This window comes from Gorilla gorilla, chromosome 9 (assembly GCF_029281585.2).
Source record: "Gorilla gorilla gorilla isolate KB3781 chromosome 9, NHGRI_mGorGor1-v2.1_pri, whole genome shotgun sequence".
Lineage (NCBI taxonomy): Eukaryota > Metazoa > Chordata > Mammalia > Primates > Hominidae > Gorilla > Gorilla gorilla.
This window is the reverse complement of record NC_073233.2, coordinates 125,058,339-125,085,698: the sequence shown is the minus strand read 5'-3', so window position 1 is coordinate 125,085,698 and position 27,360 is coordinate 125,058,339. Positions and strand designations below refer to the sequence as shown.

Here is a 27,360-nt window from a genome sequence, read left to right as displayed (position 1 = left end):
CTTGGCTTCCTCCTCCACCCATGGAATAAACCAGACTGCTGAAAGTGGGAGGGAAATAGCGGACCAAGGTTAAGGAGGCAGTACCTGACATTTATTAGTGGAATTTCTGTTTCTATGATGAATGTGGAGATTTTGAGTGACCGCCTGTAAAGGTGATACATAGGGGGATGACGAACCCCAGGCTTTTCCTTAAGAGATCCATCCAGTTTAGGGGAAGACATACATATACAAAGTCAATATTGAAAAGATTATATGCTAAATAAATGCAGGATCTATAAAAGTAGAGAGGAGGGGCAAGAGATGTGCTCAAGCTTATAGCAGCGCAACGGTTGCTGGAGCAGTGCCCTGAGCTGGCCCTTTAAGGATCTCAGCTCTATGCTGGTGAATAGGCAGAGCCTTCCCGGGCTCTTAAACTGATGCGGGGGTGGGGGTTGATTTTGCTGACAAAACCTGTTAAGAATACTGTAAAATCCTGGGAGCCTAAAATGTCAAGATATGTCAAGTAATTTTTCTTTCTTTTTTTTTTTTATTCAAGTTCTAGGGTACATGTGCACAACGTGCAGGTTTGTTACATAGGTATACGTGTGCCATGTTGGTTTGCTGCACCCATCAACTCGTCATTTACATTCCGTATTTCTCCTAGTGCTATCCCTCCCCCAGCCCCGCAGCCCCCGACAGGCCCCCGTGTGTGATGTTCCCCGCCCTGTGTCCAAGTGTTCTCAGTGTTCAATTCCCACCTATGAGAACATGCGGTGTTTGGTTTTCTGTCCTTGTGATAGTTTGCTGAGAATGATGGTTTCCAGTTTCGTCCATGTCCCTGCAAAGGATATGAACTCATCCTTTTTATAGCTGCATAGTATTTCATGGTGTATATGTGCCACATTTTCTTAATCCAGTCTATCATTGATGGACATTTGGGTTGGTTCCAAGTCTTTGCTATTGTGAATAGTGCCACAATAAACATACGTGTGCATGTATCTTTATAGCAGCATGATTTATAATCCTTTGGGTATATACCCAGTAATGGGATGGCTGGGTCAAATGGTATTTCTAGTTCTAGATCCTTGAGGAATCGCCACACTGTCTTTCACAATGGTTGAATTAATTTACACTCCCACCTACAGTGTAAAAGTGTTCCTCTTTCTCCACATCCTCTCCAGCATCTGTTGTTTCCTGACTTTTTAATGATCGCCATTCTAACTGGCATGAGATGGTATCTCATTGTGGTTTTGATTTGCATTTCTCTGATGACCAGTGATGATGAGCATTTTTTCATGTGTCTGTTGGCTGCATAAATGTCTTCTTTTGAGAAGTGTCTGTTCGTATCCTTTGCCCACTTTTTGATGGGGTTGTTTGTTTTTTTTCTTGTAAATTTGTTTAAGTTCTTTGTAGATTCTGGATATTAGCCCTTTGTCAGATGGGTAGATTGCAAAAATTTTCTCCCATTCTGTAGGTTGCCTGTTCGCTCTGATGGTAGTTTCTTTTGCCATGCAGAAGCTCCTTAGTTTAATTATATCCCATGTGTCTATTTTGGCTTTTGTTGCCATTGCTTGTGGTGTTTTAGTCAGGAAGTCTTTGCCCATGCCTATGTCCTGAATGGTATTGCCTATGTTTTCTTCTAGGATTTTTATGGTTTTAGGTCTAACATTTAAGTCTTTACTCCATCTTGAATTAATTTTTGTATAAGGTGTAAGGAAGGGATCCAGTTTCAGCTTTCTACATATGGCTGGCCAGTTTTCCTGGCACCATTTATTAAATAGGAAATCCTTTCCCCATTTCTTGTTTTTGTCAATTTGTCAAAGAGCAGATGGTTGTAGATGTGTGGTGTTATTTCTGAGGCCTCTGTTCTGTTCTGTTGGTCTATATATCTGTTTTGGTGCTAGTACCATGACGTTTTGGTTACTGTAGCCTTGTAGTATAGTTTGAAGTCATGTAGCGTGATGCCTCCAGCTTTGTTCTTTTTGCTTAGGATTGTCTTGGCAATGCGGGCTCTTTTTTGGTTCCATATGAATTTTAAAGTAGTTTTTTCCAATTCTGTGAAGAAAGTCATTGGTAGCTTGATGGGGATGGCATTGAATCTATAAATTACCTTGGGCAGTATGGCCATTTTCACAATACTGATTCTTCCTGTCCATGAGCATGGAATGTTCTTCCATTTGTTTGTGTCCTCTTTTATTTCATTGAGCAGTGGTTTGTAGTTCTCCTTGATGAGGTCCTTCATATCCCTTGTAGGTTGGATTCCTAGGTATTTTATTCTCTTTGTAGCAATTGTGAATGGGAGTTCACTCATGATTTGGCTCTCTGTTATTGTCTGTTGTTGGTGTATAGGAGTGCTTGTGATTTTTGCACATTGATTTTGTATCCTGAGACTTTGCTGAAGTTGCTTATCAGGTTAAGGAAATCTTGGGCTGAGACAATGGGGTTTTCTAAATATACAATCATGTCATCTGCAAACAGGGACAATTTGACTTCCTCTTTTCCTAATTGAATACCCTTTATTTCTTTCTGTTGCCTGATTGCCCTGGCCAGAACCTCCAACACTATGTTGAATAGGAGTGGTGAGAGAGGGCATCCTTGTCTTGTGCTGGTTTTCAAAGGGAATGCTTCCCGTTTTTGCCCATTCAGTATGATATTGGCTGTGGGTTTGTCATAAATAGCTCTTACTATTTTGAGATACGTTCCATCAATACCTAGTTTATTGCGAGCTTTTAGCATGAAGGGCTGCTGAATTTTGTCGAAGGCCTTTTCTGCATTGATATAATCATGTGGTTTTTGTCATTGGTTTTGTTTATGTGATGGATTACGTTTATTAATTTGTGTATGTTGAACCAGCCTTGCATCCCAGGGATGAACCCAACTTGACCGTGGTGGATAAGCTTTTTGATGTGCCGCTGGATTCGGTTTGTCAGTATTTTATTGAGAATTTTCGCATCAATGTTCATCAGGCGTATTGGCCTAAAATTCTCTTTTTTTTGTTGTGTCTCTGCCGGGCATTAGTATCAGGATGATGCTGGCCTCATAAAATGAGTTAGGGAGTCCCTCTTTTTCTATTGATTGGAATAGTTTCAGAAGGAATGGTACCAGCTCCTCTTTGTAGCTCTAATAGAATTCGGCTGTGAATCTGTCTGGTCCTGGACTTTTTTTTGGTTGGTAGGCTATTAATTATTGTCTCAATTTCAGAGCCTGTTATTGGTCTATTCAGAGATTCAACTTCTTCCTGGTTTAGTCTTGGGAAGGTGTATGTGTCCAGGAATTTATCCATTTCTTCTAGATTTTCTAGTTTATTTGCGTAGAGGTGTTTATAGCATTCTCTGGCGGTAGTTTGTATTTTTGTGGGATTGGTGGTGATATCCCCTTTATCATCTTTTATTGCATCTATTTGATTATTCTCTCTTTTCTTCTTTATTAGTCTTGCCAGCGGTCTATCAATTTTGTTGATCTTTTCCAAACACCAGCTCCTGGATTCATTGATTTTTTGAAGGGTTTTTTGTGTCTCTATCTCCTTCAGTTCTGCTCTGATCTTAGTTATTTCTTGCCTTCTGCTAGCTTTTGAATGTATTTGCTCTTGCTTCTCTAGTTCTTTTAATTGTGATGTTAGGGTGTTGATTTTAGATCTTTCCTGCCTTCTCTTGTGGGCATTTAGTGCTGTAAATTTCCCTCTATGCACTGCTTTAAATATGTCCCAGAGATTCTGGTACGTTGTGTCTTTGTTCTCATTGCTTTCAAAGAACATCATTATTTCTGCCTTCATTTTATTATTTACCCAGTAGTCATTCAGGAGCAGGTTGTTCAGTTTCCATGTAATTGTGCGGTTTTGAGTGAGTTTCTTAATCCTGAGTTCTAATTTGATTGCACTCTGGTCTGAGAGACAGTTTGTTGTGATTTATGTTATTTTACATTTGCTGAAGAGTGCTTTACTTCCAATTATGTGGTCCATTTTAGAATAAGTGTGATGTGGTGCTGAGAAGAGTGTATATTCTGTTGATTTGGGGTGGAGAGTTCCGTAGATGTCTATTAGGTCTGCTTGGTGCAGAGCTGAGTTCAAGTCCTGGATATCCTTGTTAACCTTCTGTCTTGTTGATCTGTTTAATATTGTATGCCAAGTAATTTTTCAAGTAACTTGTGCTGTCAAGTGGCACTAAGTGTGTATTACTTTAGGCATATATAATCCAAGATAATTTTGTCCTCATATAAAATGACGTTTACATTGCGAATTTACCTTGGAATTCTCTTGGAGCTGCTCACACAGTATATGGCATACCTGTAGGTGCTCAGTAAATATTTGTTGTTCTGAGGGTTTTCTTAGAAAGAATTCACGTTTAGAGAGCTCAAATGATGGTATTAAAGAGGCAGCCCGGCCGGGAGCGGTGGCTCACACCTGTAATCCCAGCACTTTGGGAGGCCAAGGCTGGCGGATCACCTGAGGTCCAGAGTTTGAGACCAGCCTGACCAACATGGAGAAACTACGTCTGTTCTAAAAATACAACATTAGCTGGGCGTGGTGGCACATGCCTGTAATCCCAGCTACTTGGGAGTTTGAGGCAGGAGAATCGCTTGAACCTGGAAGGCAAAAGTTGCAGTGAGCCGAGATCCACCATTGCTCTCCAGCCTAAGCAAGAAGAGCGAAACTTCACCTCAAAAAAAAAGAGGCGCCCGGGCGCAGTGGCTCACGCAAGTAATTCCAGCACTTTGGGAGGCCAAGGTGGGCAGATCAAGAGGTCAGATCAAGAGGAGATTGAGACTGTCCTGGCTAACACGGTGAAATCCCGTCTCTACTAAAAAATACAAAAAATTAGCCAGGCGTTGTGGCGGGCGCCTGTAGTCCCAGCTACTCTGGAGGCTGAGGCAGGAGAATGGCACGAACCCGGGAGGCGGAGCTTGCAGTAAGCCGAGATCACGCCACTGCACTCCAGCCTGGGCGACAGAGTGAGACACCATCTCAAAAAAAAAAAAAAAAAAAAAATGACACAGAACACAAAAGCTTGCCCAAGATCACGCCACTGCACTCCAGCCTGGGGGACAGATCGAGACTATGTCTCAAAAAAAAAAAAAAAAAAAAAAAGAGAGGCAGCCCATTTCCAGGCGGATAGTGTTAAGGGGGAAAAAAAGAGGATGGAGGCCAACCCAAAGGGGGCGCCAATCCCCTGTCCAACACCTTCTCACCAAAAGCTCCCGTTTGGCTGGAGGCAGACCCTGTGGCTCTGACCAGACTTCTCTGGCAGCAATCCTCTGCCATTTGTATCTTAAGAAGGCCCTCACCCTCTTTGAGTGGAGTCAGAGGATGCCTCAGATTCCAGATGTAAGCATCAGAACTGCTTTCTGTCAAGAGCTCCCTCATTTTGGGAAAGAAGAGCCTGTCCCACACTGTCAGGCCCTGAGGTCAGCAGATCTGCTCCTCCTTCCCGTGCAGTAGGTCTAGGTGCTGATGAGGGCAGTCCAGGGCGCTCTTGTTCTGGGACAGGCTCCAGTCCCCTTGCTCCAGCAGGTCTGGGGCAAGGAGGTCAGAGGTGGTGGGAGGGCCCCTGCTCTCTGTTTCCACTTCGTCTGGATCCTTGCTGCTGCAAAGTGGCACTGATTCTAGCTCTGTCCCTTCCTCCTTGGTTTTCCGGCTCCGATGGGGCCAGTGGCAGGGTCCACTCCTACAAACTTGATTGGAAGCCACATTCCTCTGGCTCAAATATACTTCCAGCATGTAGTAAACGGTCCAGAAGACGGTGAAACAGCCTACCAGCACCAGGGTCTGGGGCCGAGGCAAGCACCTACGTGAGGCACTGTTTCCCGAAGCCTACAGCCTTTCTCAGCCCAGGACAATGAGCTCAGAAAGTCTTTTTCCTTCTAGGGACTGCCTTTTTCACCCAAACTGTTCCCCCTGCCCCCTCCCCCGACAAGGCCTGTCCTGTAAGAGTTAGGCTAGCAGGGTAGGAGCAATGCTATGAAACCACTGCTGGGACCCAGGTCTTCCCAGTCCTTCACCCCGCAGGTCACCCTGAGAAACACACTAAGAACTCCATCCCCCAGACAGGACAGTCCCATCTACCCGCAGCTTGAGTCTTGGCCCTAGTACCTTGAGGGTGTTGGGGGTGATGGTGTAACCATCTTCCTCAGGAATTTTCAGCCCCAGTGGGCAGGGCAGGGCGAAGTCATCGTGCAGGTATTTTCCACTCATGGCACTCTCTAACAGCCTGTGGAGAAGAAAAGAGGTGAGGATGTCCCACTGACTGTGGTTCCTATACCATCTGCCCTCACCCATCTTCCCGCCTTACAGCTGAAGACAGGGAAGCCCCACAGCAAAAAGGAGAGGCCCAGACTGTGAGTTCCCAGCCCAGGGCTCCATCTACCGGCTTGAGGCTGGAGCTGGGAAGCACAGCTGGGGTTCAGAGGGCGATGGGCTCCCTAGGCGGCCCTTCCCCTGTGACTGGCCTACCCTCTGACACGTGCGGCTTTACCCACCTTTGTCTGTCCCTGATGTCTACTGGACTCCACACAGAGCCATATAGGGTCAGCTGCCATTGCCGGAGGATGCCGACCTGGAATGACTCATCCCCTAGGGCAGCAAGGGGCAGCTCGTGAGCCACGCCCCTCTGTCAGCCATGCCAGACAGCAGAGGCCCTGCCCGCCCTGCCACCCAAAGGGGCTCGGGCCACATGGTCTGCTCCAGGAGCTGCCTCACTGTGTCCCACTGACCCCAGGTTCTGCAGAAGGGCCTCACTGGGTGCCCTTAGGGATGGAAAGGGTTGAAAGGCTGTACTCCAAAGCAGAGTCTTGCTTTTCTCTCCCATATTTTGGGGGTTCAGCTGGGATTAGAAAAAAATGTCTTTCTACCAAATTAAAGAAAGCTTTGAAAACCACTGGCCTAGCGAATACCTAACTGACTGGAGGATGGGAGGGTGGAGCTCAATTTCCAGTCTATACGCTGATACTAAAGATATTCACAATTCATGGATATTGTGGCCTTCACTTATGGTGACCTTCCACAAGTCACCTCAAACCTCTGGGCCAGTTTAAAAAAAAATGGTGAAATGAGTCCTTCCCTTACCTGCCTACCGGGGCTGGCCGAAGGATGGTTATACGTAAAAGGACTTGAAATGTGGTTTCGACAAGGACTTTTTGTTGCTATCCTGAGGAAAAATGGATGGGTCACTCCTCCAAGGAATATGAGAGGTAGTATAAATGAACAGTTTCAGATAGCAATGCCCATTTCACGAATGGGGCACACTCTTGGCATCAACCCTCTTGGTCCAATGGCAACCCTATATATTGCACACGGGACACTTTCTGTGGGGACTCTTGAGATGCAGAGGGACCAGATAACAAGCAGGAAAGGCAGGGCCTGGTGTGAGGGCACGAAACTCACCGACATCCCTGATGACAAGCCTGTAGGTCCCTCGGGCTCTCTCCCCCAAGCATCGCACAGTGGAGAAGGTCCAGTCATTGAAGCCGTTGGGATCCCTGAGGAAAGAACACAGCAGAAACAGGTGGAAGGTGTGGGCCAGAGAGCTGACCTTCCCCCAGCAACACTTTCTTACTGTAGTAGCCATGGAAACAACTTGGGAGGGTGCCACGAGGGCTTCTCAGGTGCCCCTTGCCCCTGGGGTCTCATGGAAGGAGGAATTTGTGTTAACGTGGTGTGGTGGAAAAAGCAAGCATGGAGCACGCACAGGCTTGGAGTCCCACGGATCTAGGTTTATTCTTATTCTCTTGGGCACTTACTAGCTCCATGACTTGTTTTCTTTGCCTTTTTTTTTTTTTTTTAGAGACAGATTCTCACTCTGTTATCCAAGCTGGAGTGCAGTGGCATGATCACAGCTCACTGCAGCCTTGACTTCCTGGGTTCAAGTGATCCTCCCACCTCAGTCTCCTGAGTAGCTGGGACTACAGGCATGTACCACCATGCTCGGCTAATCTTTAAATTTTTTTGTAGAGACAGGGTCTCACTTTGTTGCCCAGGCTGGTCTTGAACTCCTGAGTTCAAGTGATTCTCCTGCCTTGACCTCCCAAAGTGCTGGGATTACAGGTGTGAGCCACCACACCCAGCCAGTTTCCTCATTTGTAAAAGGAGGTTACAAAGTCTAATCTAGGGGGTTCTTAGAAGGATTAGAGAACGTGTATGTGAGGTGCAGGGCCTAGCGCTTGAAGAAGGCATGTGACGAAAGGCTTCCAGCCGCCAGGGATAGCCAGTGCCACAGTAGTTTAGGACAGTGCCAGGATCCACTTCTCCCATTTCTTTTCCTTGGAAAGGCCCTTGCTGAAAAGGTTGCTCAGGCCTCGGGCGGGTGTATGTACGAGTCCATGCTGCCGGGGGCACCGATGAGGGACATCATGCCACTGGGGCAGAACAGCTTCAGCTCTAAGCTGCTGTGCCGTGGGTGAGTGATGGAGACTGTCACTGCCACATGCTCCAGGGTCTTCAGCTCCGACATATCTAGGTCCATCCTGCTGACTGTAGAAAGTCAGGCTGGGCAGCTGGGAAACCAGCCCACAAACACGCCTTCACTTCACCTCCACGTACACAAAGACACATGCTCACTGAAGCCACATACAAACATCTACGGCAACCCTAACGGGGACCTCGCCTATACTAGTAAATGGAATGGAGCTGCTGCTCTCAAGTTTACAACGTAGCTTCGAGTGCAGTTGGGAAGACAACACATACCCAAGACACAATATAAGAATCCAGCAGAGCAACTTCAATCATTCATTCATCCAAAACATTATTTACTGGGTACCTCCTCCATTTCAGGCACTGTACTAGATGCTGGGAATATAAAGATAAGATGGGCGTTGTCCCTGTCTCCTACCTGCAAGTGGAAAATGATATGGTATGGGAAATATACATAATTGATAAGGGAAGAGAAATAAGTCAGATGGGTTTAGGCACACAGCAGTGAGACACACTGAAAGAAATGAATACAGATTGGTAGAGAGGGTTGGTAGAGGGCATTCTAGGCAGTGGAAGAGGCATGAACAAAGACAAAATGCACACATCTCACTGAAGATGATGCACAATTAATTTTTTTAATGCTGATGGATAAATTTCAAGCAAATTATGTGAGTGAGAAAAACAATCTCAAAAGAAGCATACAGCCAGGCAAGGTGGTGTGCACCTGTGGTCCCAGGTACCCAGGAGGGAGAGGTGGGAGGATTGCTTGAGCCTGGGAGGTGGAGATTGCAGTGAGCCATGCTCATACCTCTACACTCCAGCCTGGGTGACAGAACAAGACTCTGTCTCAAAAAAAAAAAAAAAAAAAAAAAAAGAAAGAAAAAGAAAAAGAATGTATAGTGCACAATTCCATTTACATGACGTTCATTGAAATAACATACCTGCAGAGATGCATAAAAGATAAATGGGTGCCAAGGGCCAGGGACACAGGGAGGGGATGGGTGTGGCCAGAAAGGGGTAACACAAAGGAGTCTTGTGATAATGGAATTGTTCTGGATCTTGGTTGTGGTGGTAGTTATGCAAGGCTACATGTGATACAATTGCATACAGCTACACATGCACATATACAAATATTGACAGCATGTATATCTGGTGAACTCTGAATAAGCTCTATGGATTGTACCAATGTCAATTTCTTGGTTTTGATATTATACTTTAATTGTGTGAAACATTAAGATTGGGAGAAGGGTGCATGGGACTTCCCTTGTACATTTCTTTGCAACCTCCTGTAAATCTACAATTATTTAAAAAAAAAATACTGAATTGGAAGACTCAACTGGGGACTACTAAGAAATTAGGTTGCAATGAGAACAATTCTTTTTAAAGCACCCTTTCTTCCATTAATTTATTCCAGTCCAGGCATGGTGGCTCACTCCTGTAATCCCAGCGCTTTGGGAGGCTGAGGCAGGAGGATAACTTCAGCCTGGGAGACATCAACTTTACAAAAAATTAAAAAATTAGCTGGATATAGTGGTAAGTACCTGTGCTCCCAGCTACTCAGGAGGTTGAGGGTGGGAGGATGGCTTGATCCCAGGAGGTTGACGCTGCAGTGAACCATGATTGTGCCTCTGCACTCTAGCCTGGGCAACAGAGTGAGATCCTGTCTCAAAAAAAAAATATTCCAGTATACAAGGCAGAGTACAATATGTTCATTTTACAGATGCAGCAGCTCAGAGAGGTACTGAAAGTAGGAGCTGGGTAACCCAGGATGGGATTGGAAGGGCTTTAAAGATTTTTATTTTAAATAAGCAACTGAGACCTATTATAGATGACTGAGCAAGGACAGAGTTGGTTTTTTTTTTTTTTTTTTGGTTGCTCTTTTTTTTTTTTGATACAGAGTCTAGCTCTGTCACCCAGGCTGGAGTGCAGTGGCACGATCTCGGCCCACTGTGAGCTCTGTCTCCTGGGTTCAAGCAATTCTCCTGCCTCAGCCTCCCGAGTAGCTGGGATTACAGGTGCCTGCCACCACACCCAGCTAATTTTTGCATTTTTAGTAGAGACGGGGTTTCACTGTGTTGGCCAGGCTGGTCTTCAACTCTAACCTTGTGATCCGCAGCCACCCCTCGGTCTCCCAAAGTGCTGAGATTACATGCTGGAGCCATGCAACCAGCCAGGACAGAGTTTTTTTTAAAAAGTGCTGAAAGGGCCAGGAGCCATGGCTCACGCCTGTAATCCCAGCACTTTGGGAGGCTGAGGCGGGCAGATCACGAGGTCAGGCGATTGAGACCATCCTGGTTAACACGGTGAAACCCTATCTCTCCTAAAAATACAAAAAAATTAGCCGGGCGTGGTGGCAGGTGCCTGTAGTCCCAGCTACTCGGGAGGCTGAGGCAGGAGAATGGTGTGAACCCAGGAGGCGGAGCTTGCAGTGAGTGAGCCAAGGTCGCGCCACTGCACTCCAGCCTGGGCGACAGAACGAGACTCCGTCTCAAAAAAAAAAAAAAAAAAAGTGCTGAAAGAAGGCTCCTCTAACAGCTGTGGGTAGGATGAACTAGAGACAGGAAGAGACAGGTGGCAGAAGACCAGCTAAGATGCCACTGCCTCCTTCTAGGGAGGTGGCTTGTGTGTGGGTAACAGAGACTGAGCAGGAGGAAAGGAAAGGCTCCAGGCTTTCTATGACACCACTTTTTGTCCTTCCTAGTCCCTGTCCTTACTGACCTTCTGCTCAGTCCCCTCTCACTGCACTCACTGAAGAGTGCCACCTCCCATTATCCACCATGACACCATTGTCAGAACTTCACAGTGCTTTACCTCCTTAACTCTAGACCTTTCTCCACGCTATGCCGGCCACCCACATCCTGGCCATACTCTGGACTTGTCTTTATTGCTTTGCTTTTGAATGGTTTAGTTACGTTCCTTGTGGGTTTTCTTATTAGATAAACAATACAAATTAACTGAAGGTAAACTGGAAAAGCAGATTAATGAAAATGAAAACAAAAAAGCACCCAGATGTTATGTTGTTCCATAACACGTTGGTAAATATCCACCCAGGCCCTTTCTGTGCTTGTGTGGATGTGTGCATCTGTACATTTTCTTTTTCTTTTTTTTTTTTTTTTTTGGGGGGACAGAATTTTACTCTTGTTACACAGGCTGGAGTGCAGTGGTGCGATCTTGGCTCACCGCAACCTCTGCCTCCTGTGTTCAAGCGATTCTCCTGCCTCAGCCTCCTGAGTAGTGGGGATTACAGGCGCGTGCCACCGCGCCTGACTGATTTTTGTATTTTTAGAAGAGATGGGTTTTCACCATGTTGGCCAGGCTGGTCTCGAACTCCTGACCTCATGTGATCCACCCCACTCGGCCTCCCAAAGTGCTGGGATTACAGGCATGAGCCACCACGTCCAGCCAAGAAAATTTTCTTGAGATCTTTGAGAACTTCTCATTTTTGAGAACCCCACTATACCACGTAATTTTTCAATGAAATGTACCTGAATATTTTAAGTCATCACTTCAGATATGTAATAAGTGTAAAAGTGTGCTTAAGAAAGAGTAAAGAATTAATTCCATGCCAGGCCAAAATATACACCCTTTTCCTGGGCATGGTGGCTCGTTCCTGTAATCCCAGCACTTTGACAGAGTTTGAGACCAGCCTGGCCAACTTGGTGAGACCCCATCTCTACTAAAAATACGAAAAATTAGCCAGGTGTGGTGGCACGCACCTATAATCCCACCTACTCGGGAGGCTAAGGCAGCAGAATCTCTAGAACCTGGGAGGCGGAGGTTGCAGTGAGCCGAGATCACCCCACTGTACTCCAGCCTAGGCAACAGAGCAAGACTCTGTCTCAAAAATAAAAACAAAAACAAAACATACACCCGTTGTAGTTATCTGGGTCTCTCTTACTGGTTAAGTGCTTTGCTTTTGTTGTACAACAACCTTGAAGGTAGTTTCATTCAAATTTGTGCGGTGGCTCATGCCTGTAATCCCAGCACTTTGGGAGGCTGAGGCGGGTGGATCACAACGTCAGGAGTTCGAGACCAGCCTGGCCAACATAGTGAAACCCCCGTCTCTACTAAAAAAAAAAAAAAAAAAAAAATTAGCTGGGCATGGTGGCGGGTGCCTGTAATCCCAGCCATTCAGGAGGCTGAGGCAGGAGAATCACTTGAACCCTGGAGGCAGAGGTTGCAGGGAGCCAAGATTGTGCCACTCTACTCCAGCCCAGGTGACAGTGCGAGACTCCGTCTCAAAAAAAAAAAAAAAGAATCATACAAATCCATTTAATAAGCCTTTTCAGTGTCTTTCTCAAGATAAAAATCCTGATTTCTGAATTCCAAGAGTCCACTGGTGTTTCTATTATAATGTCCACCTCTCTCTTTGAATTAATTACAAGTCTCTTTCCCTGACTAAATATGAATTATTCTATGGCAAGTGTCTTATACCTCTTCATAGCCTCAGTGCCAGGGAATGCCTGGCACAACAAATATTTCTTGGTAAATGTTTAATGGATGAGTAAAGTCAAGGTTAATTTTTTTTTTTTTTGAGACAGAATTTTGCTTTTGTCGCCCAGGCTGGAGGACAATGACGCCATCTCAGCTCACCGCAACCTCTCGCTCCTGGGTTCAAGCAATTGTCCTGCCTCAGCCTCCTGAATAGCTAGGGTTACAGGCGCCTGCCACTACACCCAGCTAATTTTTGTATTTTTAGTAGAGACGGGGTTTCACTATGTTGGCCAGGCTGGTCTCCAACTCCTGACCTCAGGTGATCCACCCGCCTCGGCCTCCCAAAGTGCTAGGATAACAGGTGTGAGCCACTGCGCCCGGCTTTTTTTTTTTTTTTTTTTTTTTTTTTTTTGAGACAGAGTCGTGCTCTGTTACTCAGGCTGGAGTGTAGTGGTGTGATCTCAGCTCACTGCAACCTCTGCCTCCCAGTCTCAAGTGATTCTCCTGCTTCAGCATCCGAGTAGCTGGGATTACAGGTGTGTGCCACTACGACTGGCTGATTTTTGTATTTTTAATAGAGACAGCATTTCACTGTGTTGGCCAGGCTGGTCTCGAACTCCTGACCTCAAGTGGTCTACTCACCTCAGCCTCTTAAAGTGCTGGGATTGCAGGCCTGAGCCATTATGCCCTGCCTAGCCGTCTTCTTTCAGAAAAGATTTGCTCACATTGGCATTTCTTTTTTTTCTTTTTCTTTTTCTTTATTTTTTTTGAGACAGAGTTTCAGCTTTGTCACCCAGGCTGGAGCGCAGTGCCACGATCTAGGCTCACTGCAACCTCCACCTCCTGGGTTCAAGTGATTCTCCTGCCTCAGCCTCCCGAGTAGCTGGGACTACAGGTGCCTGCCACCACGCCCGGCTAATTTTTTGTATTTTTAGTAGAGATAGAGTTTCACCATGTTAGCCAGGGTGGTCTCGATCTCCTGACCTCGTGATCCACCCGCCTCGGCCCCCCAAAGTGCTGGGATTACAGGCATGAGCCACCACGCCCAGCCAGGAGGATCTCTTAAGGCCAAGAGTTCGAGACCAGCCTGGGCAACATAGAAAGACCCTATCTCTATAAAAAAACAAACAAATAAAAATTATCCAGGCATGGTGGTGCAGGCTTGTCATCGCAACTAATGGAGAGGCTGAAGCAGGAGAGTTGCTTGAGCCCAGGAGTTTGAGGTTACAAATAATCTTGCCACCACACTCCAGTTTGGGTGAAAGAGCAGGACCTTGTCTCTGAAAAATAATAATAAAAAGAATAAGAAAAAAAGAGATGTTGGTTAATGGATACAAAAATACAGTAAAATACAGTTAGAATAAGTTCTAGTGTTTGATAGCAAAGTAGGGTGACTATAGTAAACAATAACTTATTGCATATTTCGAAATAGCTGGAAGATTTGGAATATTCCCAACACAAAGAAATGATAAGTATTTGTGGTGATGGATACCCGAATTACCCTGATTTGATTATTACATATTGTATGCATGTATCAAAATGTCAGATGTATCCCATAAATATGTGCAATTGTTATGTGCCAATAAAACAAGAATTGGCCGCTGGGCACCATGACTCACACCTGTAATCCCAGCACACTGGGAGGCCAAGGCAGGCAGATCACGAGGTCAGGAGTTTGAGACCAGCATGGCCAATATGGTGAAACTCTGTCTCTACTAAAAATACAAAAATTAGCCGGGCATGGTGGTGCACGCCTGTAGTCCCAGCTACTCAGGAGGCTGAGGCAGAAGAATCGCTCGAACCCAGGAGGCGGAGGTTGCAGTGAGTTGATATCGTGCCGCTGCACTCCAGCCTGGGTGACGGAGCGAGACTCCATCTCAAAAAAAAAAAAAAGAATTGGCCTTATAATTAGATCAAAGCCTTTATGATTTGAAGGGCATTAAGGCAGTATCTACAGCACTCAGAAGCCTGCCATTCACCTTTATAGGTGTAGAGGAGGGTTGGTACTTGAAGCCCAGGTGGGACTCTGATTTTTCCTTCTTCATTGTTTCTAGAGTCTCTAGCCCAGAGTGTAGCTAAATCATAGCAACAGATAGAATGCACTGACAACATCCTGCCAATAACTGCTTTTTTTTTTTTTTTTTTTTAAGACGGAGTTTCACTCTTGTTACCCAGGTTGGAGTGTATTGATACTATCTTGGCTCACTGCAACCTCTCCCTCCTAGGTTCAAGTGATTCTCCTGCCTCAGCCTCCCAAGCAGCTGGGATTACAGGCACCCGCTGCCATGCCTGGCTAATTTTTGTATTTTTAGTAGAGATGGGGTTTCGCCATGTTGGCCAGGCTGGTCTTGAACTCCTGACTCAGGTGATCCACCCACCTCAGCCTCCCAAAGTACTGGGGGCGTGAGCCACCACATCTGGCCAATGCTGCTTTTTCACTCTTGCTCTAGCTATCGTCAAATCTTCCCCCAATCTTAGAAGTGGTGGATGGGAATGACACGTTGGGAATAGGAAAGGAGTTTATCAGTGAAAGGACTGGCATTCAAGGGGACAGTCACATCTTCAGGCTCCTTCTTTTTATGAATTTCCAAGCTTGCTTTCAATCATTTCAGTCAGGGTGACATAGGCTCTAAAGGTGAGGTTGAATAAGTTGCTTGCAGACTCTTGATAGTAGTGGAAAGAAGAGTAAATAAGGCTGCTGTTGCCCATGCCTCAACTCAGGCGTATTGAATTAGAATGCCTCTGGCAATGTCTCCAGATGATGACTATGGCCACTAAAGATTAAGAACTGGGCCAGGCGCGGTGGCTCACGCCTGTAATCTCAGCACTTTGGGAGGCCAAGGTGGGTGGATCACAAGGTCAAGAGATCGAGACCATCCTGGACAAGAAGGTGAAACCCTGTCTCTGTTAAAAATACAAAAATTAGCTGAGCGTGGCAGCGCATGCCTGTAATCCCAGCTACTCTAGAGGCTGAGGCAGGAGAATCGCTTGAACCCAGGAGGCGGAGGTTGCAGTGAGCTGAGATCATGCCACTGCACTCCAGCCTGGCTACAGAGCGAGACTTCGTCTCAAAAAAAAAAAAAAAAAATTAAGAACTGATTTATACCAATTCTCTTTGCTTACATTCATGGAGCAAGCTTATAGACCTGGCAACTTTTGCCTTCGTTAAATTTCATTTGATTTATTTGTCACTTAGCTAGACTGCTAATGATGTTTCTCTCTCAAAACAGGAGAGTGAAATGCTTTACACCTTAGGAAATATTAAGGGACATTCTGTTTACAGTTCATTGAGTAGTCATCTTTAAAATGAATTCAGAATAAGGAACAGTCAGTCTTTCTCCCTACCCCCTACCTTCATCCCCAATATATTAGAGGCAAAAAGCACACCTGTCCCTTGTTTTCAGGGAAGCTAGAGTGTTGCCAATGGCAACCACCAGACCACTTGAGATTTGCTGCTGCAGATTCCCTAAGCAACTTTGGAAACCATCTTTGCAGGTAATCTTCAGTGAGAAAAGGCTATGGATAAACTAGTTCTCTTGCATCCCCAGCTACCACCTGTTTCTGACATTTCCTGTGTGGCATAGGAGACTCTGAACAGCCTGTTCACCAGGGGAAGAATTAAGGATTCTGTCTCCACTGTGTCTCTGGGGCAAGGCAGAATATAGAGAAAGCTTTCTTTGGAAAAAGCAGAAGCAGCATCTGCTCTGGGTATAGGCAAATTGCAAGAACTACTTGCCAGGAAGAATTGCTGCCCAGCTCGTAGCCTGGCACGCTGGTGTTAAAAAGACTCTTTTCAAGCTCCATTGGCACTTCTGGGTATTACAGAATTCATAGTTGAATGTTCTCTGAGATCTGTGGAATAAGAAGCACCTTTCGACATTCAGACACACATGGCAAATGTATTAGGGTTCTCCAGAAAAACAGAACCAACAGGATATATGTAGATATATAGAAAGAATTTTATTGTGAGGCATTGGCTCATAAGATTATGAAGGCTGAGAAATCGACCATCTGCTATCTGCAAGTTGGAGGCCTAGGAAAGACAATGATGTAGCTCCACTCTAAGCCTGAAGGTCTGAGAACCAGGAGCGCTGATGTCTGAGGGCAGGAGAAGATGAATGTCCTTGCTCAAGCAGAGAGAGCAAATTTGCCCTTCCTCTGCTTTTTTGGTTCTATTTGCCCCCTCGACCGGTTGGATGATGCCTGCCCACATTGGTGAAGATGGATTTTCTTTGTTCGGTATACTGATTCCATTGCTAATCTCATCTGTAAACACCTTCACAGACACACCCAGAAATCACATTTTACCAGCTATCTGGACATCCCTTAGCCCAATCAAGGTGACACATAAAATTAACCATCACAGAAAGCAACAAGAAATCAACTTCATGGTCCAGTTACCACTTCCTCTGTGACGTCAGTGATTTCAGTCTGCTGATATTTTTGTTATCTGAAATAACTCTGTCTTACATGAATATTTGCTGGCTTTTTAGGGTCCATCTTCTAATAGGAGCCTCCTTCCTCAATGTTCCTATCAAGTCCACGGGATATCCAACATCCTTCAGTCCCAAAATATCCACAGTGCTCTATCAAGAGCTGTGGATGCTCTGAGCTGTTAACACCGCCTCCCACAATACTAGCTGGCATGGCAGTTTCTGCTGGGGATTGTCACAGCTCTGATGGGGACAATGCACACTGCTGTATTCGGTTATTGTGCTGTGGTCCTTGCTGGATACTGACACCTCTGTAGGCTGGCACTGCCATGACTCTGTTCCCTCTTGTGGGCACTCTGAGTCTTTTCAGCTGCTCCATTGAGAGCCTTCTGAGTATTAAAGGAGTACCTGGGCTGTAGCATAAAATAATTTCCCTTGTTCTTTTGGATATACACTCAGAGAGAGGTCCCAAAACATGTTATTTGAGCCCTAGTGTGTTACAGAGACAGAGAAACAGCTCTTTCTTTCTGTTTTTGTTTTGAGACAGTGTCTCAATCTGTTGCCCAGGCTGGAGTGCAGTGGCGTGATCTCGGCTCACTGCAACCTCCACCTCCCGGGTTCAAGTGATTCTCATGCCTCAGCGTCCCAAGAAGCTGGGACTACAGGCGCATGCCACCATGCCCAGCTAATTTTTGTATTTTTAGTAGAGATGATGTTTTACCATGCTGGCCAGGCTTGTCTCGAACTACTGATATCAAGAGATCCGCCTGCCTTGGCCTCCCAAAGTGCTGGGATTACAGGCGTGAGCCACAGCACCTGATCCAAGAAACAGCTCTTTCAATGTCTAGACGAGACTTGTCTTTTCCATGTGCCCTGGATTTTCAGCTAAGGGGTCGAACTAGAGTTGCGTTTGAGTAACAATGACCACACCTCATTCTGATGACCAAGGCACTGGCTCTTGAAAAACGCTATCATGCTTGGCTCCTTATTTCTCTGGAAGGAAGACTCTCAAATGAAGTGCCCAGCCTTCCTGCCAATAAACTTCCTTAGACCCATCCCACCAGCTAGCCAGACACACCTAGCCATACCTGAGTCATCTTCAACAGACAAGATGAGAGCTCTGATCCAACCCTGTGCAGCCATGTGCTATCTTAAAGGTTTTTCATGTTTGTAAACTTTATTTATCCTATAGGATCATAAGACACTTGAGATCCGAGGCCATGTTTTCCACTTCTTTTATATCTGTAACATTAGTGTAGCCCCAGAACCATCCTACCGTGAAGCAAAACAAACCTAAGTAACCCTTTATAATTTAAAAAGTACTTTTGTAAGTATTGTCTCATTTAGTTTTTACAACAACTTTATTAGTTAGGTTATTATTATCTTCACCTTGCAGATGAGATCATTCAAGCTGTCCAAGGTCACCAACCACTTGGTTGCGGAGCTGAGCCTTGAATCACCATTAACTCACTCAATGTTCAGGTCTCTTTCCATTACTCCACTGCTGTCAGCTTCAGGAACCAGCTATAATGCTTATACTCTAAAGCTAGCTGCTACCTTCCCTCTCTTCCCTCCTCATCTCCCAGATCTCAGGAGGAAATGTGAAAGACGACTGAGAACAATTCATTTTTATTTCTTTTCTTTTTCTTTTCTTTTTTTTTTTTTTAAGACGGAGTCTCACTCTGCTGCCCAGGCTGGAGAGTAATGGCACGATCTCCGCTCATTGCAACCTCTACCTCCTGGGTTCAACAATTCTCCTGCCTCAGCCTCCCCAGTAGCTGGGATTATAGGTGCCCGCCACCATGCCCAGCCAATTTTTATATTTTTAGTGGAGACAGGGTTTCGCCATTTTGGCCAGGCTGCTCTCGAACTCCTGACCTCAGGTGATCCACCTGCCATGGCCTCCCAAAGTGCTGGGATTACAGGCATAAGCCACTGCGCCCAGCCAATTCATTTTTATTTCATCCTCATTCTTTCCTTTTTCAACTTGCCCTCTTGTATGTGGTGCCTTTTCCTGCTTGTACCTGAGATTGTCTTATGGTCTAAATATTTGTGACATCACATGCCACCCAAAATTCATATATTGAAGCCTTAACCCTCAATGTAATGGTATATGGAGATGGGGCTTTTCTTGGAGAGGTACTTAGGTTTAGATGAGGTCTTGAGAGTGGGGCCTTTATGATGTGATTAGTGTCCTTATAAGAAGAAGAGGAGAAACAAGAGCTCTTTTTCTCTGCCATGTGAAGATACAGCAAGATGCCTGTTGAGGGCCATCTGCAAGTCAGCAAGAAGGCCCTCACCAGGTAACTGAATTGGCCAGAACCATGATCTTGGACATCCCAGCTTCGAGAACTGTGAGAAATAAATTCCTGTTGTTTAAGTCCCCCTGTCTGTTGTATTTTGTTTTGGCCACCTCAACTGACTAAGGCCTTGTTGCCCCTTCTTTTTTTGCCTTGACTCCCAGATCTCTAGCCTGTCATAGTCAAAAAAAGGAGAGGATTCCTTGTTGCTGCTTTGATCTTCTGGTTTCTAGGCATTTTTTTCCCACTTCCTTCTGGAAGGAAACAGTATAAAGGTAAGAGTGCTGAATTCATAAAGAGAAAGTTAGCTGATACAACTTCAGATTCCAACTCTGCTCTTTTTTGTGTGAGCTCAGAGAAGTCCTTTAATATCTGCAGCCTTCAGACAGGTAGTTTCATCTCTCTGAGGCTGTTTTCTCATCTGCAACATAAAGGGATTGCAAAACATGATCCAGAACCTTTTCAGGTATAAAATGTTCTGATTTTATTATTTTTATTTATTATCATCCTCATTATTATTATTATTATTTGAGATGGAGTCTCACTGTGTCACCAGGCTGCAGTGCAGTGGTGCCATCTCGGCTCACTGCAACCTCCGCCTCTTGGGTTCAGGCAATTCTGCTGCCTCAGCCTCTCAAGTAGCTGGGATTACAGACACACCACCACACCCAGCTAATTTTTTTGTATTTTTTAGTAGAGACAAGGTTTCACCATGTTGGCCAGGCTGGTCTTGAACTCCTGACCTCAGGTGATCCACCTGCCTCTGCCCCTCAAAGTGCTGGGATTACAAGTGTGAGCCACCGCGCACGGCCATGATTTTATTGTTTTTAATTGACATCCTGGGTTCCTCCTCTCTTGCTTTCAGTCTCTTAGCTACCTAACATCCCTCCTTATCAGCCACCAATTCATGTATTCAGTCTGTCTTCCTAAGTTTTGGTCGTATATTTCATATTCTCAGATACTAAAGCTAGGCACCCTAAAATACACAAAGCCTCCCTGGGAAAGGGAATTTTTGCTACAGAATCAGCTACAGCACAATATTGTCTTGGTAAGGTTTTTCTTTGGTGGTGGTTCTTTTTTAAGACTAACTTCTCAAAGACAGGGAGTTTATTTCAGTGACTCTAGTTCATTTACACAGTGTAGGAGGTATTTATGGCTTGTTGGTCTATGTAACTTGAAGTCAAGCAGTCTGTTTTGTTTTGTTTTAGGTCTTTCCTTTATCCCACTATTTTTGGTGCACTGTGCACAGCCATGCTGTACTGTCTTCTATGGAAACCCTACTAACCATTTGCCATTATTATTTTAGCTTGGCTCCACCAGGGGTGGGAAGGTAAGGACAAACATATCATTCTAGGTTCTTCCCCAACTCATACTTCAAACCCCATTCTAGAAGAGATGTAATTAATCACCTCCCCTTAGGTCTGTCAGATACTCTGAACAGGTGATCTTGTAGCTGCATCTCTGAAGCTGTGAAACAGCGGCTTTAGCTGTATACATATTCAACTCTCCCTCTCCAAGTCAACAGAGTACGAAGTAAACACACAGTTGCTGAAAATAACTCAGCCCATGAGACCAGCTCCAAAATGCGACTGCAATTGACAAGCCTTGAGGTCTATCAACAAGGGATAGACAAGGAATAAACATACATGGCTACTGCCACAGAACCAGCTGGGCTGTTTATAACCACGAGGGATTCTTCAGGGACTCCAGGCTAGGACTGCAAGTGTTTTCAGGAATAAGTGGGATCAGCTGTATGGGCTATTTAAAGTATTGGATATGGGCTGGGCACATTGGCTCACTCCCGTAATCCCAGCACTTTGGGAGGCCGGGGTTGGGGCAGTGGGATGAAGGGTGGGGGGCGGGTGTGGATCACCTGAGGTCAGGAGTTTGAGACCAGCCTGGCCAACATGGCAAACCCTGTCTCTACTAAAAATACAAAGAAAAATTAGCTGGGTGTGGTGGTGCGCTCCTGTAGTCCCAGTGACTCAGGAGGCTGAGGCGGGAGAATCGCTTGAACCCGGGAGTCGGACATTGCAGTGAGCCAAGATTGCACCACTACACTCCAGCCTGGGTGACACAGTGAGGCTCCATCTCAAAAGATAAAAATAAAAATAAAATAAAATAAAATATTGAATATGGAGTGAGGCATGTATCTTTGAGTGCTCTTGCTCAGTAAAATTGCTAAATGGGGAGGAGTTTTCTTTCTTTCTCCTGGAAAAGGTTTCTTTCTTTCTCCTGGAAAACCAACCTCGGATGGTTTCTAATACACTCCTCCATCCCTGTATTCTATGCTCTTTAAATGAAACTGATTCTACATGTCAGAAAGTAGTGCAGATTTTAATTCTCCTCACTGGCTTCCCTTGGTGCTAGGATGAAACACTTAATTATATATATACATATATGTTGCCTAGGCTGGAGTGTGGTGACTATTCACAGATGCTATCGTAGTGCACTGTGGCTTCAAGTGATCCGCCTGCCTCAGCATTTTGAGTAGCTGGGACTATAGGTGCACCACCATGCCTGGCTTTTTGCTCCCGCTTTATTGAACTCCCTTTAGCTGGGTTTCCGTAGGTAAGGCAGAGAATTTCTTTTCTTTTCTTTTTTTTTTTTTAGAGAGCGTCTCGCTCTGTCACCAGGCTGGAGTGCAGTGGCGTGATCTCGGATCACTGCAACCTCTGCCTCCCGGGTTCAAACGATTCTCCTACCTCAGTCTCCTGAGTAGCTGGGACTATAGGTGCGTGCCACCACACCCGGCTAATTTTTTTTTTTCTATTTTTAGTAGAGACAGGGTTTCACCATCTTGGCCAGGCTGGTCTCGAACTCCTGGCCTCAAGCAATTCACCCACCTCAGCCTTTCAAAGTGCTGGGATCACAGGCATTAAGCCATGGTGCCTGGCCTAAAGGAGAGAATTTCTTCCTGATGAATTTTTTAAATAAAAAATGTTAATGCCTTTATTGAGATAGAATTCACATACCATAAAATTCATCCACTTAAGTGTACAATGTGATGGTTTTAGTATATTCCCAAACTGTGTAGTCATCACCATGTTCTAAATTTCCAACATTTTCATCACCCTAAATGAAATGCTATATCCATTAGTAATCATTCCCCATCCTCCCCCACCCTTCAATCCTTCCAGCCCTAGGCAAACCCTAATCTACTTTCTGTTTTTATAGATTTGCCTATTCTGAACATGTCATATAAATAAAGTCATACAAAATATGACTTTTGCATCTGGTTTCAGTCAATTGCAGTAACATTTTTAAGGTTCGGCCACATTATAGCATCATTATTCATTTCTTTTTTCATTTCTTTTTTTTTTTGGGGACAGGGTCTCACTTTGTCACCCAGGCTAGAGTGCAGCAGCACGATCTCAGCTCACTGCAACCTCCACCTCCAGAGTTCAGGCGATTCTTCTGCCTCCGCCTCCCGAGTAGCTGGGATTACAGGTGTGCACCACCACGCCCAGCTAATTTTTGCATTTTTAGTAGAGACAGGGTTTCACCATGTTGGCCAGGCTGGTCTCCAACTCCTGACCTCAGGTGATCTGCCTGCCTCGGCCTCCCAAAGTGCTGGGATTGCAGGCATGAGCCACGGCACCCAGCCCCCAGCATCGGTAATCATTTCTTTATTTTTTTATTTATTATTTTTTTTTGGAGATGGAGTCTTGCTCTGTCGCCCAGGCTGGAGTGCAACGGCATGACCTCGGCTCACTGCAACCTCTGCCTCCCATGTTCAAGCAATTCTCCTGCCTCAGCCTCCCAAGTAGCTGGGACTACAGGCACATGCCGCCTTGCCCAGATACTTTTTTGTATTTTAGTAGAGACAGGGTTTCACCGTGTTGCCCAGGCTGGTTTTGAACTTTTGACCTCAGGTGAGCCACCCGCCTTGGCCTCCCAAAGTGCTGGGATTACAGGCATGAGCCACGGCGCCTGGCCTTTTAAATTTTTTTGTTAGAGATAGTCTTACTTTGTTGTCCAGGTTGGTCTCAAACTCCTGGCCTCAAGCAATCCTCCGCCTTGGCCTCCCAAAATGCTAGGATTATAGGAGTAAGCCACCACACCTGGCCTTTGTTCTTCTTCTTTTTTTTAAATCTTTGTTTTATTTTTTTTTTCGCTCTTGTTGCCCAGACTGGAATGCAATAGTGTGATCTTGGCTCACTGCAACCTCCACCTCCCAGGTTCAAGCGATTCTCCTGCCTCAGGCTCCCGAGTAGCTGGGATAACAGGCATGTGCCACCACACCAAGCCAATTTTTTGTTTAGTAGAGACAGAATTTCACCAGGTTGGCCAGGCTAGTCTCGAACTCCTGACCTCAGGTGATCCACCTGCCTCGGCCTCCCAAAGTGCTGGGATTACAGGTGTGAGCCACCGTGCCTGGCCTAATTTTTTGTTTGTTTGTTTCTTTTTTAAAGATTGTTTGAGCTAGTGTGGGTCCTTTATGTTTTCATATGATTTTTAGGATCAACTGGTCAATTTCTGCAAAAAAAGCCAATTAGAATTTTGCTAGGGATTGCATTGAATTTGTAGATCTATTTGAGGAGTACTGCCATATTAATATTATGTCTTTCAACCATGAACACAGGGTGTTTTTCCATTTATCTCAATCTTCTTTATTTAACAATGGTTTGTTCTGTTCAGTGTACAAGTTTTTTTTTGTTTTTTTGTTTGTTTGTTTGTTTGTTTTGTTTTTGAGAGAGTCTCGCTCTTATTGTCCAGGCTGGAGTGCAATGGTGTGATCTCACTGTAACCTCCACCTCCCGGGTTCAAGTGATTCTCCCACCTCAGCCTCCCGAGTAGCTGGGATTACAGGCACACATCACCATGCCCAGCTAATTTTTGTATTTTTGGTAAAGACAGGGTTTCACCATGTTGGCCAGGATGGTCTCGATCTCTTGACCTCATGATCCTCCCGCCTCAGCCTCCCAAAGTGCTGGGATTACAGGCATGAGCCATTGTACCCAGCTGGACTTGTTTTCTTAATTTCATTCTCAGAATTTTCATTGCTTGCATATAGAAATTTTCATTGCTTGTATATAAAAATATAATTAACTTTTGTTACATTGGTCTTATAGCTTACAACTTTGCTGAACTTACTTATTAGTTCAAGTGGTTTTTTTAGTGTATTCCTTAGGGTTTTTCACATATCAGATCACACAGGTTAAGGACGTGCATTGGCTGTGGCTGAGCGGGTTGCAGAAAACTGCCGCCTGCATGAAGAAAGTCTCCTCTGCCTTCCCTTTTCAGCTCATCACTAGCCCTGGAGCTCACCAGCATGTCTGTGGTACCTACCACCTAATCACTCGCAGACTAGCTGACCACAGAGGGAGAGCCCAATCAGTTCAGCAACAAGTACATCCAGCAGACCAAGCCCCTCATCCTGGAGCACACCATCAAATTGTATCCTATTATCAATTATAGTTTTGTTTTTTTTTTTTTTTTGAGATAAAGTCTTGCTCTGTTGCCCAGGCTGGAATGCAGCGGCACAATTTCGGCTCACTACAACCTCTGCCTCCTGGGTTCAAGCGATTGTCCTGCCTCAGCCTTCCACCTAGCTGGAACTACAGGTGTGTGCCACCACGCCCAGCTAATTTTTGTATTTTAGTAGAGATGGGGTTTCACCATGTTGACCAGGCTGGTCTTAAACTCCTGACCTCAAGTGGCCTCCCCACCTCCGCCTCCCAAAGTGCTGGGATTACAGGCGTGTGCCACTGTGCCTGGCCATCAATTATACTTTTGGTACAAAAGAGCCCCTCTATGAGAAAGACAGCTCTGTCTCATCCAGATTTCAGCAAATGAGGGAAGAATTGGATAAAATTGGAATGAGGGGTAACATAGAAGGGGATTCTGATTGTTTACAAGCACTGGTGTGGCTACTCTATGTATTACTGCTACCGCTGGGAGCAACTTTCTTCAGGTTGGTGAAGGCCAGGCGGTAGGTGAAGGCCAGGTTGGTGAAGGCCCTGGTGGTAGGCCAGGCACCGTGGCTCACATCTGTAATCCCAGCACTTTGGGAGGCCGGGGCAGGTGGATAGCTTGAGGTCAAGAGTTCGAGACCAGCCTGGCCAACATGGTGAAATCCCATCTCTAGTAAAAATACAAAATTAGCCGGGCGTGGTGGCATGTCCCTGTAATTCCAGCTACTTGGGAGGCTGAGGCAGGAGAATCGCTTGAACCTGGGAGGCAGAGGTTGCAGTGGCGGAGATTGCACCAATGCACTCCCTGGGTGACAGAGCGAGACTCCGTCTCCAAAAAAAAAAAAAAAAAAAAAAAAAAAAATATATATATATATATATATATATAACCTGATGGTGAACTTAGCCCAGGAAAAGGTGAAGTTGAAGGACTAAAATGCTTAGTGACTCAGATACTGAGTCATCAAGATGGAGTTCTGAAAGATGCAAGACTGGGTCATACTGCATTGGTAACTGGTGGAGACCAAATATCCATATATTCCTGCATATATTACAAAGCCTAAGGAACATAAGAAGTTGTTTCTGGCTCAACTTCAAGAAAAAGCCTTGTTTGCAATCTCTAAAAATTACAAGCTCGTAGCTACAACTTGTTTGAATTGTATAACAATGCACTAGGGTATGGACCTATTGTTTGCAGTCTCCCTCAGCTGTTGAGCAGTTTCAAATTTATATACAACGGAATTCCTGTGCAGTGGAGAAGTAAAAGAAGCCATTTCTGTGAACATAGCTATACAGTGTAGAAGAATAAATGTGATAGAAAAGATTTTTGGGCTGGGATCACACCTGTAGTCCCAGCACTTTGGGAGACTGGGGCAGGATAACTGCTTGAGCCCAGGAGTTCTAGACCAGCCTGGGCAACAAAGCGAGACTCTGTCTCTACACACACCACACACACACATTAGCCAAGTGTGGTGGTATGCACCTGTGGTCCCAGCTATTCAGGAGGCTGAGGCAGGAGAATTGATTGAACCCAGGTGGTTGAGGTTACAGTGAGCCAAGTTCATGCCACTGCACTCTAGCCTGGGTGACAGAGAGAGACGGTGTCTCAAAATAAGGTTTTTTGTTTTATTTCTTTCCTGATCCCTAAATTGACACCTATTTCCCTCCATCCCTCCCTCCCTTCCTCCCTCCCTCTCTTTCTTTCTTTCCTTCTTTTTTTTTTTTTTTTGAGACGGAGTCTTGCTCTGTCACCTAGGCTGGAGTGCAGTGGCACGATCTCAGCTCACTGCAACCTCCGCCTCCCAGGTTCAAGCGATTCTCGTGTCTCAGCCTCCCGAGTAGCTGGGACTACAGGCATCTGCCACCACACCCGTCCTGCCACCTATTTTCTATTGTTTAAATAGTAAAATTAATATAAAGAACTAGATAGTGGGGTAAAGAAATATGATAATGCTTATGTACTTTTGGTTCTACTTATACTTTTTTTGTACAACATTCAAGAAAATGGACTTCAATAATAATAGATCATGTCATATACAAATAGAGATAGTTTTATTTTTTTAGCTCCCATTTTGAATGCTTTTTTTTTTTTTTTTTGAGAGGTGGCTCATTGCCACCTCTGCTTCCTGGGCTCAAGGGATCCTCCCACCTCAGTTTCCCAAGTAGCTGGGACAACAGGCACATGCCACCATGCCTGGCTAATTTTTTGCATTTTTGGTGGAGACGGGGTTTCGCCGTGTTGCCCAGGCTGGTCTTAAACTCCTGGGCTCAAGCTATCCACCCGCCTTGGCCTCCCGAAATACTGGGATTACAGGCAAGAGCCACTGCGCCCAGCCAACTTCATCTATTTTTCTTGCCTAATTGCCCTTTCTAGAACCTCCAGGACCATGTTGAATACA

At 45.3% G+C, this 27,360-nt stretch overlaps 1 protein-coding gene and 1 pseudogene across 1 annotated transcript; one reads left to right on the top strand and one right to left on the bottom strand.

The window, feature by feature from the left end:
* Positions 1-5,135: 5,135 nt before the first annotated feature.
* On the bottom strand, positions 5,136-7,538 carry LOC115936248 (proprotein convertase subtilisin/kexin type 7-like). The gene is made up of 4 exons (XM_031016109.3): positions 7,355-7,538; positions 6,451-6,544; positions 6,065-6,182; positions 5,136-5,740 (listed from the first exon to the last, which is right to left on the bottom strand). The coding sequence occupies exons 1-4, from the start codon at positions 7,536-7,538 to the stop codon at positions 5,381-5,383; spliced, it is 756 nt and encodes a 251-aa protein (XP_030871969.3). The 3' UTR covers positions 5,136-5,380.
* A 1,236-nt stretch (positions 7,539-8,774) lies between these two features.
* On the top strand, positions 8,775-26,262 carry LOC101152336 (cleavage and polyadenylation specificity factor subunit 5-like; annotated as a pseudogene).
* The last annotated feature ends 1,098 nt before the right edge of the window (positions 26,263-27,360 follow it).

What these genes read in the sequence shown, in the direction of transcription:
- LOC115936248 (XM_031016109.3), bottom strand. Translation starts at nt 7,538, where the DNA reads ATGGCTACTACAGTAAGAAAGTGTTGCTGGGGGAAGGTCAGCTCTCTG. An exon ending in GACATCAGGGACAGACAAAG is followed by an intron (nt 6,183 to 6,450) that starts GTGGGTAAAGCC and finishes TCTTCTCCACAG; the next exon opens with GCTGTTAGAGAGTGCCATGA. An exon ending in TCACCCCCAACACCCTCAAG is followed by an intron (nt 5,741 to 6,064) that starts GTACTAGGGCCA and finishes CCTCGGCCCCAG; the next exon opens with ACCCTGGTGCTGGTAGGCTG.